Below are 13,797 nucleotides of genomic sequence, written 5' to 3'. Positions count from 1 at the left end.
CTACTGGTTTTCTGTATGCTTCTTGACAAACTCCATACACTAAGCTTACTATATGCTGGGCCTTGTTCTAAGTGTCCCGAATTAAGATAATACTGAGGCAAGGCACTATTCTTAATCTCTATTCTTAATCTGTCATTTAACAGGAAGGCACAGAAGGGTTGAGAAACTAAGTATTGTCACCCAGCAAATGGGAGGGTCGTGGTTAGAAAGCAAGCACCCAGATCATGACAACAAACAGATGACCTAGAAGGTCACAGGGTCACGGCCTTCAGAGTATGTTAGCCAAATGCTCTCCCCTTGGGGCACAGGATGTTTGGCTGTGGGCTACAATGTCTATTTACATCTCACCTTAACAGGTTAGTAAAAACTGGGGTCTCGGCACTTGCAAGATGACACAGGTGGGACACACCCCTCCCTGCATCTAAGGGGACCTCCATCACAGGTAACGGTCCTTTCCTCCCTGTCTCTCCCTCCTAAGTACCCCCCAGGGCATCTGCCCCTGCCCCTCCGTGCTGTATCAAGAGCAAGCTGGAAACTCCACAAAGCCCTACTTCAAAAGAGCCACAGGGATGGTGTACACCACCTGGTGCACCCCTCTGTTCGGTCAGTGGCCCCATCCTTCGCCCTCAGGAAAACACTGAACCTCTCGGCATGTCCCCTCCCGGAGCCTGTCCTTCTTGCTATCCAGAAACCTCCCAAACTTGACTTCTCTGGGCCACACAGCCCTGATTCCTGCAGCCTCTTCACAGAGGCAGGATTTCTCAGCCTTCAGTCATTTTCATTGCTTTCCTCTGGCCTCTCTCCAAGATTCTGTATCTTGTTTAAATAATGAAGGCCAACCCCCAACCCTCAATATGATTTAAGAACAGCCTTGCCTATAAAAGTAACAAAGGCCCAACCAATACAGACTCTAAAAGGTAAATATTTTCTTTAACAGAAAGGAAGAAAGAAAGCAAAGAATTATAACAGTGAGTGAGAATGGTGGCGAGAGTCCGGTTGTCCAAACGGGATCGGTTTTGATGCTTGTCACAGCATTTCCTGCTAGCGTTGTGGTAGTGTCTGTGAGACTTATCTACCCAGTAAATCCTTGAAGAAATGACTCAGCTCCTCCTCTGAACCCTGGGCTTTTCTCTGTCTCAGCTCTTCTCTCCTCAGCACAGAGATCCTGTCATCTTGAAAAATGGCCGTTCTTCTCTCTCGGCACTGGCTTTTCCAGAAATAGCACTTCCTGCCCTGGCTTCTACAATTTGTTCTGCTTTTGCTAAAATGTCCCCCCTGCCCGGGACTGCACTGCTATCCTCCCTGTGGACGCTGGCCCCGGGGAAGGGGCATGGACAGAAGAGTACACAGGCCCCCTGGCTCAGGTCCCCAGACACAGAGCAAGACCCACCGCGCCTCCTGCCTCTGGTAACCTTGAGGCTGAGAATCAGGGGTGATCTCAACCAAGGCCTGTGTGACAAATGTCTCTGCCAGGCCTTCAACAGAACAAGAAGGGCAAGAAAAGGACACGATAACAACGTTGCACAGCTGCCCAAGCAAAGGTACCTCAAAACTCCAGACACCTGGTGCTCAATAAAAAAGGGTACCTAAATAAGAACACAAGAAAGAGAAAGAAAAACAGAGCAGGACGATGCTTGCCTTTACCCCTGCCAGGGGTAGAGGCAGAGGAGGCAGAGGCAGAGGCAGGTGGATCTTTGTGAGTTCAAGGCTAGCTTGGTCTCTATATAGTGAGTTTCAGGCCAGCCAGAGATATATGGTAAGACTCTGTTTCAAAACAAACAAACAAACAAACACTCCCTCTGTAGCAAGCCCAAAGCCAGTATACATCTAAGAGAGAGGAAGGGTAGGTCTGCTTCCTGCTGCCAGCCTCATTTTTCCCAGGGAGAAGTCCCAAGGGCCGAAGACAGCCATGCACACTACCTGGCCGCTTGCTCTGCCCTTCTTCGCCGCTGCTCCCCTGGTCTTTGGGCAGCTCCTCCGGGTCAGCAGACGCTTCGCCAGGCCCTTCTGCATCTTCGACGGCTTCTTCTGAAATATGGGGAAAACAAAGATGTCAACAATGAAAGCTGGGAAGGTGTTGGAGAGCTCCTAGGCCCCTGTGCCCAAGAAGGACCAACCACAAAACCCAGACATCAGCGACCCTGTCCTTGTCTTCTTAGTGGCCCCAGTGAGGCCAGCCGTGTTAAGGGCATACTTCATCCCAGGGAGAGCTGCCATGGGGCCGTGAAGGCTGCTAGATGTGTGACCATCGGGTACTTCTAGATAGGTTCTGAGGGCCTCCCTCAGCTCTCTCCAAGTGGAGCGAGTCACTCGTCCCTGAAGACCACACCGGACCCAGTCTCTGAGCCATCACTGGGCCAGCAGTGTTCATGCACAAGCCAGATGACGACAGGGTTCTTGGAGTCACTTACGTCCTGGAGAGTCACAGAACATCTGTGATAGGATTTGTTGTCTTAAGGAGCTCTAGAAGGCAGATGGGAGAGGCAAAGGGGCTGAATGAAAACGCATGGCGGAACCACCACGCCCCAAAGTAGGCCTACTATCAGGCGGAATGTTGTCTCCTCGAGTTGAGAAGGAAAGAGCCTGTGGTGCTGGGGTGGGGCATGGTTCTCTCTGTTCTTCTGGCCAGCTGGATCATTAACCAGAGCACACGATTACTAAGAGGCAGTTAAGAGGAAGAGCAAGGGTGGGTAGGATGGCTCAGTGAGAAACTCCTAAGTTCAAGCCCCAGATTCTTCGTAAAGGCAGGAGGAGAAAACTGGCCCCACAGGGTTAGCCCAACCTCCATACAAGTGCTGTGGCACAGGTGCCCGCACAGGTACATTAGACACACACGATACTAATTTTCTAAAGAATGAAGCAAACAAAACCAAGGTCAAAATCACTTAAAGTGATGAGGAAACTGAAGAGCACACCTCTCCGGGTTCAGGAGCCTGAGAACACACACTCCTATGCCTATCACAGGAATCCCAGATTGACCTCGACAGGAACCAAGACCAGGATACAATCTAGAACTGTGGACTGGGGTTCTAGCCAACACCACCTTCAGAATATCCAACTGCAAGCCCACTTTTGTTTGTTTGTTTGTTTGTTTGTTTGTTTGTGGGACAAGGCCTCACACTGTGGCCCAGGCTGGCCTCAGCCCTATATTTAAATTAATTCAGATGTTATGCCCTCCGACCTCCCCTCAAAATAGCCTCTAAATTCTATCCAGCAAAAGGACTAAAAACAGTCACAGTGAACTGATCTGTAGAGGCTTCCAAAACACTCAAGGCCAAAAAGGATCATTCTAGAGTTGTGTTCTAATTCTTCTAGAAAGATGATAGAGCATCAATGGCCAGGAAAAAGGGACTCTCTAACAATAAAGGATGGTCTCTCTTCCTTACCAACAGCAGAGAGCCCCAGAGGCAATCCCCTGGCAGCTGCTTCTTCAAGGTGACCTCAGGGCTCTCTGTATGTTTCCCTGTGTGCCTTTGTTGGCTCACTGCACCCCAAAGTTCACAATGGGTCTCCTGACCCAACCCTTTGTTTGAACAGACAAAAATCAGGCATTTGTGGCTTAACATTCTTTAGATATACAGCTCAGTATTAACAGCATACACAGACTTGTAGAAGGGGGAAAAATGGCTGAGCAGGAAAAGTGCGTTGTACGGAAAGATACATGCGCCATCTTATGTCCAGGTAAGGTGCACATTTTAGGCTTTTGACGAGACACCTATAGAATTCATCTTCAAGAGCAACACCAGCAGTAAGTTAATCAGTATTAAATTGAGCATATGCACACTAGCTAGGCATTCTAAATATGCTCCATGGCACAAGTCATTTGCAGTGTTGGTAAAGTAGTTAAGTGGGCTTCGGCACAGAGATGGCTCAATGGGCGCATCTCTCTGGCAGGGACCCCCACGATCACCTTAGACTGAAATGGCCTGGCTCTTATAGGAGACAGCTCCCTGGGTGATGAGCGGTGTGCTGAGGTGTCTCTCAGCAGAGGAAGCAAATGCCTACTGGGCCACCCAAGCCAGGGCCCGCGCCTGCAGCTGTGAGGGCAGAGTTCAAAACCATCACCCACCCGGGACTGATGCCAGGGAGCTGAAGCTTTCCAAGCAGTTCCACTTAGGAGGCAGAGACTGTGAGCAGATTGTGGACGCAAGAGCACATGAGGGAGATACAAGAAGGGGCTGTGTGACTGTTTCCTAGAACCCTCACTCTGAGCCTGCCCGAGCCTTCCTTGGCTTTCTTCCTTTCTTGCTCCGTGCAAACAGAAAACAAAGGCAGCTACGTTTCAAGAAGGTGGGGGTAGGGATGCAAACTAAAATTAAGAGAGGTTACTTTACTTCACCACAAGATTACTGTTACTATTATTATTATTAAATTTGACTTCTCTTCAAGACGTGTAAACGCCTTCTTCTTGAGTTTCTAGGCTTTATCGTCCGTGATTTATACACTAAGAGAATGCGATATACATGCTCTATGAAGAATGATTAAGAAACTTTTGGACAGACCAGCTCCTTTTTATAGGGGATCAGTGTCCTCACCCCTAGTTATAGAAACCAGACAAAACAAACAAAAACAAAAACCAGGTCCCATTTAGGCAGATACTAGAGTCCCTGCAGTTCCACCTGTGACCTACAGGTGTCGCCCTCTGCATGGCAAGGCCTGGGAGGGCAGCTGGCTAGGAGGCAGGCAAGTCTGGGCTGCCGAACCTGAGCATGTGGAAATAATATACGTCTCCACGCGAACAGTCTAGTCCTGGGGAAATAAAATAGAACATTCATAAGCAGTTACACCATCTGTCTTTATACCGTCATCATCAACAGCGAGAGGGGGTAAAAGCTCTTTAAAATGGATGAAAGCCCAGGCTGACAGTAACCGGAAAACTGTAAGCTTGAATACCAATAAAGGTAGAGAATGATTAAAAAAAAAAAAAAAAAAAAAACCTCGGATATGAACTGCAAGTCTGTCTGGACAGCCCGGACTTGTGAGGCTTTGCAGACAGGGTGTGTCTTTACTGGGTCCAGAAATGTCACACTCTCACCAAAAGGCCTGGCTTCGGCACCCACAGGGACGTGTTGGCATCCTGGCCCTGGACAGGCAGCTGTGGCCAGGGGTACAACAGCATCTGGCTCCAGACCAGAGCCTGCCCACTGAGCCAGGGCAGCTCGCTACACTTTGCTCTCTTCCAGACTGCGCATCGGATACACGCGTTCTGACCTCGAGGGATGGAGGGGCGGTTCTCCTCACAGGCCATGTACAGCACATTCTGGCCCTGTGTAGCGGTAACTGGCCGGGGTCATCACAGAAGCTGTGTTTTTGTTTTTCTTTCTGCAGTATCAACTGCCGACAGATGGTGGAAACCACTGAGGGAGTGGGCTGGTGATGGGTTTTGTCTAAAAACCTCCATCCTTTGCTTGGATGGATAGGTTGCTTTCCTCTAACTGACACACCTCACACTCCAAGCTCAGGCGCACACCGCAACCAGTTTCCCCTCTGAGCGTTGAAGAAATGACACTTCACATCCCAGCCTGAGCAAAACTGGGATGCTTTCTCAAAGGTGTATGGCAGGACTGGACAAGGAGGTCACCTCTACCGCAGCCCCAGCTCTCAGCTGGAGGCAGCCAAGCCCAAGGCACCAGGGACAACTGAGTATTTGTTAAGGGTACCACAGGAGGGACCCCTAAAACCCTGCAGGTCATGCCCCACCCCAGCCCTCAAGTTAGGGTAATCCCTCCCTTCTGTCCGCACTTTCAGGCGAAACTGAGAGGGGGAAGCTTTATTTTTCGACCTGAGTCTCAGGCTGGCCTGGTTATTGATTGGTACAGTCTCCTGCCTCTGCCTCCTGAGTGCTGGGATTACAAAGAAATGCCCCCACTCCAGGCGTAGGCGTCACTGGGGATGCAACTGAGGGCTTCCTGCCTGCTAGGGAAGCACTCTGCCAACACGGGTCCCATCGAGGCCCAGAAACGTAAGGAACTCATGAAAACCAGCATGGCCTTCCAGTGGTACCCTCTGGCTTTCACTGCCACATCAAACACAGCCTAGGACCTGTGAGAGATCTAGAAACATACCTCCTTACTACCTCTTCCCCCTGACCCCCCATTAAACAACTCCAGGCCACCCTCATTAGGGCTGAGCCTTTCCAGCCTGCTCTTTGCACTCTCAACTCCTGGTGAGGTGAGGGACAGAGCCCTCAGGTGGGCACAAAAGCCCCTGCAAATACAGACAGATCGTAGAAGAAGCGGTTTTGGAGGTTGGGAGGTTGGGACCACAGACGTAGAGGAACACCCCATCCAAGCAGCTTTTGCTCCCCACAAATTCGAATGGCTCTCTCCCTGCTCCTGGCTGACACTGGGCCTCCTGATCGAGGTGACTACAAGAGTCTCCTACCCTGATTCTCCCCGTGAAGGAGGAGGCAAGTGTGTCAGCTGGCAGCCCCACAGGGGTTCCTAAGAGTTCTGGGAGCAGCCTGGGAATTGGTGTGTGCGAGGCAGAAGCCAAACCCGGGGAAAGAGCATCATTACAAAGTCAGCGTTCGGCCCCCAGCACGTGCTCCCCAAATGTCACCCACGAAAGCATTCCGGTTAAAAGAAAAAAAGTACCGTTTCTCCCCAGTCCCCCCAACAACAGGCGGAGTAATGTGTCCATTGGGGGTATTTCACAAATAGCTTCCGGGCTTGAAGGAGAGGGGAGTCAATCAATGAGTAAGACTAGTCCCTCTGTTCCCAACTCTTAACAGGATAATGTAGATTAATTCAGACCTGACAAAGCCCCCACCCCGCCTTGATATGATAGAAATTTGGAAATTCTCCGAAGGACCAGGAGGGTGTCTGTACCCAAGGCTCACACACACGAGTGTGTTAGTTAAATAACACACCAGCCAATCTGTGATCCCCAAAGAATGAAACTGTTCATTCTCTTTTCCGGGGGCTGGCAGGGGTGGGAGGAGGCTGAGGGTGGGGGGGGGGGGCCGGTGCGTGGGGGGTGGGGGGGGATACAGTTTGCCTGTCGGGCGGCGGGCTCAAGAGCTGAGAAACATTAGCTGTCATGAACCACAATCAAATCAGGTTTGAAATATTTAGCAGTGGCTTGGAAAATGCGATGGCGCAGCTCTGACAGGCGAGGTATGCAGACGCCCGCTTTCCATTATAATGGAAATATCAGGCCTGTTCTGAATATGTATAACCCAGAAAAATGTATTGATTTTTCATTCGGCATTAAAAAAAATGAAATAGCCTGCAGCTGTCAAAAGCCTTTGTTAAAAGCCCATCCTTCCTGGAATGAGGTTTACCAGAAACAAGTTTTAATTGTATATGGGACCTCTTCTTTGAAAAACAAAATAACCAATCTGCTTACTTTGAAGACAGGGTTAAAGCTTTTGTCTTTCTCCCGGTTGCAACCTAATTAACCTAAGGACTGACTACCTAGTCGGGTGGGGAGTGCCACACACTCTGGCCAGTGGGGGTGGCAGGGAGGGGGCCAGCTTCAAGTGCAGTTGGCCGGTGTCTCATGGTGGTTAGCAGGGGGGCAGGGGACTCTGGCTATTGCTTTGTCTTCTTGTCCCTCTTCCTCGGGGTGGAGGCCCCGGAGTCCAGGACGCACGTGCTATGCGCTATAACGCCCCAGCCAATCACTTCTGCTCTCTCAGCCTCGGTTGGCATGACGAGGGTGAGGCGGAGGGGGGGGGGGACAGGCTGGTGTGTCCAATCCTCTTGGCACTTTCTTATCAATGGGAAACCTCGACTGGGCACAGACACTATGCAGAGTGCACATGCTTTATGTTGCAGAAGAGGTCAAATCCCACAGCATAAGAGAGGTCTGGGCCACATGCTTCCTGTGAAACCCTGTGATAAAATTCTGATGCATCAGAAACTCGGTGCTAGTGGGTTGCGGTGCGCCATGCTGACGGACAGACAACTGTTCTGCTCCCAGCTAGCTATAACCATAAGGGTGGGGCATTCTCCCCACCCCCAACCCATCCCACCTCGACTCTCCTGGGACCTTCCCTGAAAGAAAGGTGACCAAAGACATTCCGGGTAGGTGGCTCTGAGACCCCTGGGCTGTGCCTGTACTGTGCAGTCACACTCTGGGCCTGAATGAGGCTGTCTAGCAACAGTTCCAAACACGACCTCTTAACCGGTTACCCACAGACTTCCTGGTTGGAAGCTGCCTGCCTGAGGGGCAACTTGGAGCAATCGGCTATTCTGGGTGACAATTCCTCAACCCCAGGAATGCTCCCTGGGATCAGGTGGCTTGTCCACCACAAATATAAACTGCCATCTTAACATCTCTTGTCCTCAGCTTGGGAGTACATATCCTCACCCACACACGAAGAGCAGGAAGTCACACGTCTGCCTGACCAGTAGTTAGCTGAACTTTCAATTTTTAACCTGCTGGACAACTCTGTTCCATATTATGCTTCTTATAGCTTCATCAAGGAAAATACCAGCATGTGGGTGGGGGGGCGGGGGCGGGGTGCGCCTTGACCGAGAACCACTGCAGTCCAGGGGAGGAAGCTTAGCGTGGTGCAGGGCAGAGAGAGGCTGCTCCCTCTCCAGGGCTGCCCTTGCCTTGACCATTCTTCACAATATTTCACTGAGCTAAGCTCCGCTAGGTTTGCCACCGACTCCCTTCTACCGGCTGGGAGAGCTGTTAGGCCTAGTGTTCCTGTATGTCATTTTCTCATCTTGGTGGTGGTTGGGGGGAAGAGAAATGAGTCAAACCCATGACATATTATTGTGTGTACAAAAGCACCTTCTCAGAGAGGATGTCTATAGAAACATCCCAGCCCACCAGGAACCGGGCGGACGTGGACAAGGAAAAGGGCCGGGAGAACACTGCGGGGTCAGACGTGTGCCCGCCCTCCAGTGAGAGTGGGTCTTTGAGGTGGGGTTTGACTTAGGAATTCTCTGCTCTGTGAGATGCTCCTTCAGCCGAGACACCTGGGGAAGGGGGGGCCGCAGCGGGGTTAGTTTCAGGGTGCCACTTGAGAGGTCTAGGCATGGGGCTACCACAGAGGAGCCTCTCAGAAATGCTCTGCAGAAGGTAGACAGAGTGAAGGGATCCGGCCTCCCCGCCACCGCCCTGACTTCCTTTCCACCCCCCCCCCCCCCACACACACACACACACACAACCTGCCTTTTGGAACTGGGCTGGAAGAATCAACACGCAGAAGCGCAGAAGGCAGCTCTGGGTGCTATTTAAAAAGTGACTAATTGGGGGACAGAGACCATTTACGCTTTTGTGTATCTGAAGATCCTGCCGCTGTTTACAGAAGCAAGAAGAATGGGAACCCTGCAGCAAGGAGCAGGCTGGGAAGGCTCCTCTCCTCCTCGCCATCTTACTGACTTCATTTCAGACTGGAGCAGCCCCTGGACAGAGCCTGTGTGGCCCTGAAGAGAAAACTCCCCTCTCTCAGCTGTCCCCCCCTGTGGGAGCGACACTGGAGGGAGTTAAGAATGCTGCCATTGTGCGGTCAGGATGAGCCCTGCCATTTTTCCTCTCCCAGGCAAGGCCACTTGGTCATTTGAACAGTTTGTCAAAACCACACTGGAATTAAGGGGGTGGGTGGGGGTCAGGAGAGGAGAAAAAGGGAGGAAACGCCTCGAGCCCGCACTGCACCGGGTCCCATTTATCTGTGTGCTCAGCTGACGCACCTGGGCTGCCCCCTGCAGAATCCCAGAAAGGATAAAAGCGGATGTGCAGCGACAAAGCACAACGGAACGGACGCTTGCGGACTCGCCTGGTGGCTGTTCACGGGAAGGCTTCAATAAAATAAAATAAAATAAAACTGAGAGGTGTGAGTTCCAGTTTGCAAAACACAAACCCAGCTCTGAAATGGTTTCAGAACACACACCAAGTAAGGAGCGCAGAACTCTGGAGGAAACTGAGCTCAGCAGAGAGATTTGCTCCCTGGGCTTCTGGGCTTTCTACACAGCTCTGGCGGCGGCTGCTACTTTCACACATGAAAAGTTAAAAAAAAAAAAAAAAAAAGGCAAATTCCCTGAGCATGTTTGTATTGGAGCGTGATGTGATTGTGTTGTCATTTATGGGAAATAATCGCAGACCCATCTCTCCGTTTCTCCCCCCCCTCCATTTTCCAGTCCAAATAACCATGAAAAATTACACTTCAATGTCAGTGCTGCGACAAAGGAGGCGTGCTCTCTGGGAGCTCAGTGGATTTGCAGGGTTTTTTTCCTTTCTTCCAACCAAAAAAAAAAAAAAAAAAAAAAATTCCCCCCCCCAAAAAAAAACCCCTACATTGAATTGTACTTCATTTAAAGTGTGATCTAACAAATGCGTCTTGACACGTACCTTTCTCTTGCTCTCCTTTTTTTTTAAATAGCATTTTGCTCAGTTTGACCTCACACCGAACTGGAATATTCTGGAAAGTAGGGACATGCAAAACAAGGTCCTTGATACCAAGAGCAGTGCCCCTCTCCGGCCAGTTAAAAGCAGAGTCCTTTGGGAGGAAAATACTGATTCCACCTCAGAGTGCTACTTGGGAGGAGAGGGTAGAGGCAGGGACTTGCAAGTGTGCAGGACACACCAACTGAGAGGTAAGGGTCCCTGGAGCTGAGGGGGAGAGGAAGCTCTGGGTGGAGAAGCTGAGAAGAGGGACTCCACACACTCACCATAAAAACATCTGGGGGGGTGGGGACCTGTAGTCAGAATTCGGGTATTCTGACCGCATGAGGTACACAGAGACGTTGGAACCTCTTGGAGAGGAGGCCTGCCTGCCCCACTTGGCAGAAAGGGACATTTTTCAACAGGAGAGAGCCTTCTGAAAGCTTTTTAACATTCCAGGTGTGCGGCCCGAGTGGTCCCTACAGTGTCTGTGTTTCAACAATACCCTGCTTCAAATAAACACTGCTGAGCCTCCCCAGTTGAAGGGGAGAAGACAAGGTAGATAAACACACATGAGTGATGGAGTAAATTAAAAGACACACACACACACACACACTGGCACACTGGCACAAAAGAACGCACGCATGCACGCCCCCCCCCCATAGTGTTTTCCATTATACAAGACTGGTGTGGCCTTCAGAGTCAAAACTGACTCACTGGAGATCTTAGGCTTGATGCAAGGCGGCGTGGGGGTTAGGGAGGGCCGAGAGCACACTCGGGCATCTGTGTGCAAATGAAGGTGTATGGGAAGTGAGCAGGCTGTACCAGAAATGATATTAAAGGAAGGTGATTAGAACCTAATGGGCCTACGCAGAAACCTTGAGGGATGGCTCTCATGACGGGAACAGCGGCGGTGATGGATGCAACACGGACAGGAACCAGCGCATGGGGAGGGGAGGGCAGGGGAGGGCGGTGGAGGGCGGTGGAGCTGCCACGCAGACCCCAGTGTTTACGAGATGGGGTGGGGGGGACGGGAGGAGGATGCAATTCAACAATGCTAAGGTACATTGTGGATTTTTAAACAGAAAAAATTAAGCAAATTAAAAAAAGAAACAGGTAGCGTTTTGTTTCTGACCGTGGAAACACACAGCACTAACGGAGAGAAATAGACCCCTGACTGCAGAGGCCTGAGTACAGGGCACATAGGTGACAGACCTGGATTCCCAGCTTGGTTGTCACTTCCCTCTTAAGTCTATCCTGTCTGAGGAGCGGAACCATTCAGAACGCAGCGTCAGCCCCCATGGAACGCAGAAGTGAGACAGAAATATTTTTTTACTTCCGCCGGCAGATAGCAGAGCAGCGAGAGGACTAACTGTCAATGAGCTGCTTCTGCCGGATCGTAAGCCACTTGTATGCACAGCTGGCAAAACAAGCTGATTCATAAAAAGGGAAAAACAAAGCACAAACAAAGCCTTGCACTTGCCAAATCAAATCTGACAGAACACAAACACACAAACCGGGCCAACTCAAGTGGCATTTTACCCAGAGAAACACTGGCCAAACTCAATGCCCTTCCTTGGGCAGACCCAAGTGTGTGCAAAGGAGGTCCAATGCGTTTGCAAGGCACTGCATGCGTCTGAATGCAATGCCAGGTACATGCGCAGACCCTGGAAATAGCTTACAACAGACTCTTCCATCTCCAAGAACTCAGACAATCTTAACATATCACAACACACTGCTTGGTGAGAGCAAAGAGGCAGAAAGAAATCTTACGGTCACACCTGACATTTGAAAACACACTGCCGGGCATAAAGTCAAAACCTAGGCCCATTCTCCTAAGCCATCAGGTCTCTATTCTCAAACAGACAAGTAGTGGGAGCAACAGGTCTTGGTTGCCAAGACTAAGAAAGCTAAAGTGAGGCAGGAAACAGGGGTGCAGGGGAGAAGCCAAATGTTTTCTGGCTCGAGGGCTTTTCTGCACTAATGGTGGGGACAAGCAGGCAGGATGGCTAAATTGTCATTGATATGGCACCTTGTGGAGTTCTTCTGCACTGAAGGGAGAAAAAACAGTCTTGGTGCTCCTCTTCCTGTGGAGGAAGGCCATGCCAGTAGTCCCATGCAATGTCTCTGTCTGTTTTGCTTTGTTAACTTGGATCCTATGCAGCTCAACAGTCATTTTCTAGGGTCTAACAAAATGCCAACCCACATCCCTTCCACTGAGATGTGACCCACAGCAGCCTCCCCAGGCGACTGTGTTTTAAATCAAGCCTTGAGATTCTAGCCCATATACTCAGCTTTTCCTCCTGTTAGGAGTTTATGGGGTCAAAGGGCAGGCTTGGCATCCTTGAAAAGCGACAGATCCCATTCTCTCTGCGGTCTACACAGCACTCCATCTCAAAGCACAGCTAGCTGTACAGTGCAGTGATCCTTAATCAAGGCAAGGGCTACAGCAAACGTTAGCTTTGCACCCATAAGCCTCCATGGTGGGGACACTGGAAGACTGAATGGTTCACACCAAAGATAAAACATGGCCAGGAAAGCCTGCAGCGGTGGCACACGCCTGGAATCCCAGCACTCAGGGGGGCAGAGGCAGGCAGATCTTTGTTAGTTCTTGGCCAGTCTGGTCTACAAAGTGAGTCTAGGACAGCCACGGCTACACAGAGAAACCTTGTCTCAAAACCAAACCAAACAAACAGCCAGGGCCATGAGATGAGAAATGATTTGGTAGGAAAAGTACAGTTCTGTGACAAAAAACAAACAAACAAAACAGTACTTAACACATGTATGACTGATCTATGGAGGTTTGTAGCACAAAATTCCATTTGGATAACTAATCTGGGGTGCTGAGTGAGGTGCTGAGGTCCTTCGGTGTATACCCTGAAACTGGTACATGTTCTAGAACTCTGCCAACAGGGAAATCCTCTACATGGGATCATCCCCACTTTTTTCCAAGTGAAAGATGGACCCCTGGCACAAACAGAGTAAGGCAAAGAGACCGCAGACCAAGCAAAGCTTTTGCTTCGTTCGCTGTCTGGCATGGACTTGTAGGAAGCAAGAAAACAAAAACAGCTGAGGTTTGGTGCAATGTCAGTGATGACAGCACCCAGTGAAGCAAGTAAGTTATTCTCACCTACTCTTACCAAGCACCACCTCTCAGTAGAAAGGAGTGGGTAGGGATTTGGGTAATATTCAGTGAAGGAAAAAACGGAATATAGCATACCTTAAAATTAAACATATGGGCTCAGAGAGATGGCCCAGCTGTCGAGACACCTGCTGCTCTAACCGAGGGAGGACTGAGATTTGGTTCCTAGCATCCACATGGTGGCTAAGAACTGCGAGTAACCCCAGTTCCAGGGATCCAATGCCCTCTTCTGGCTTCCACGGGCTCTGTATGCTCATGGCACACACACACACACACACACACACACACACACACACACACACACACACACACAC

At 50.4% G+C, this 13,797-nt stretch overlaps 1 protein-coding gene across 1 annotated transcript in view; it reads right to left on the bottom strand.

Moving 5' to 3' along the window:
* Positions 1-1,293: 1,293 nt before the first annotated feature.
* Zfhx3 (zinc finger homeobox 3) overlaps positions 1,294-13,797 on the bottom strand; it is a 200,615-nt gene continuing 188,111 nt past the window's right edge. The window contains exons 5-6 of the mRNA XM_055621000.1: positions 1,921-2,028; positions 1,294-1,475 (exon numbers count right to left, since the gene is read on the bottom strand). Coding sequence (XP_055476975.1) covers positions 1,294-1,475; positions 1,921-2,028 — 290 coding nt within the window. The remainder of the gene's footprint in view (positions 1,476-1,920; positions 2,029-13,797) is intronic.

Source organism: Psammomys obesus, unplaced genomic scaffold, assembly GCF_907164565.1.
Source record: "Psammomys obesus unplaced genomic scaffold, mPsaObe1.curated_primary_1811, whole genome shotgun sequence".
In the NCBI taxonomy this organism is placed as follows: Eukaryota; Metazoa; Chordata; class Mammalia; order Rodentia; family Muridae; genus Psammomys; species Psammomys obesus.
The sequence above is the reverse complement of the archived record's forward strand: the minus strand, read 5'-3'. Positions and strand labels throughout refer to the sequence as shown.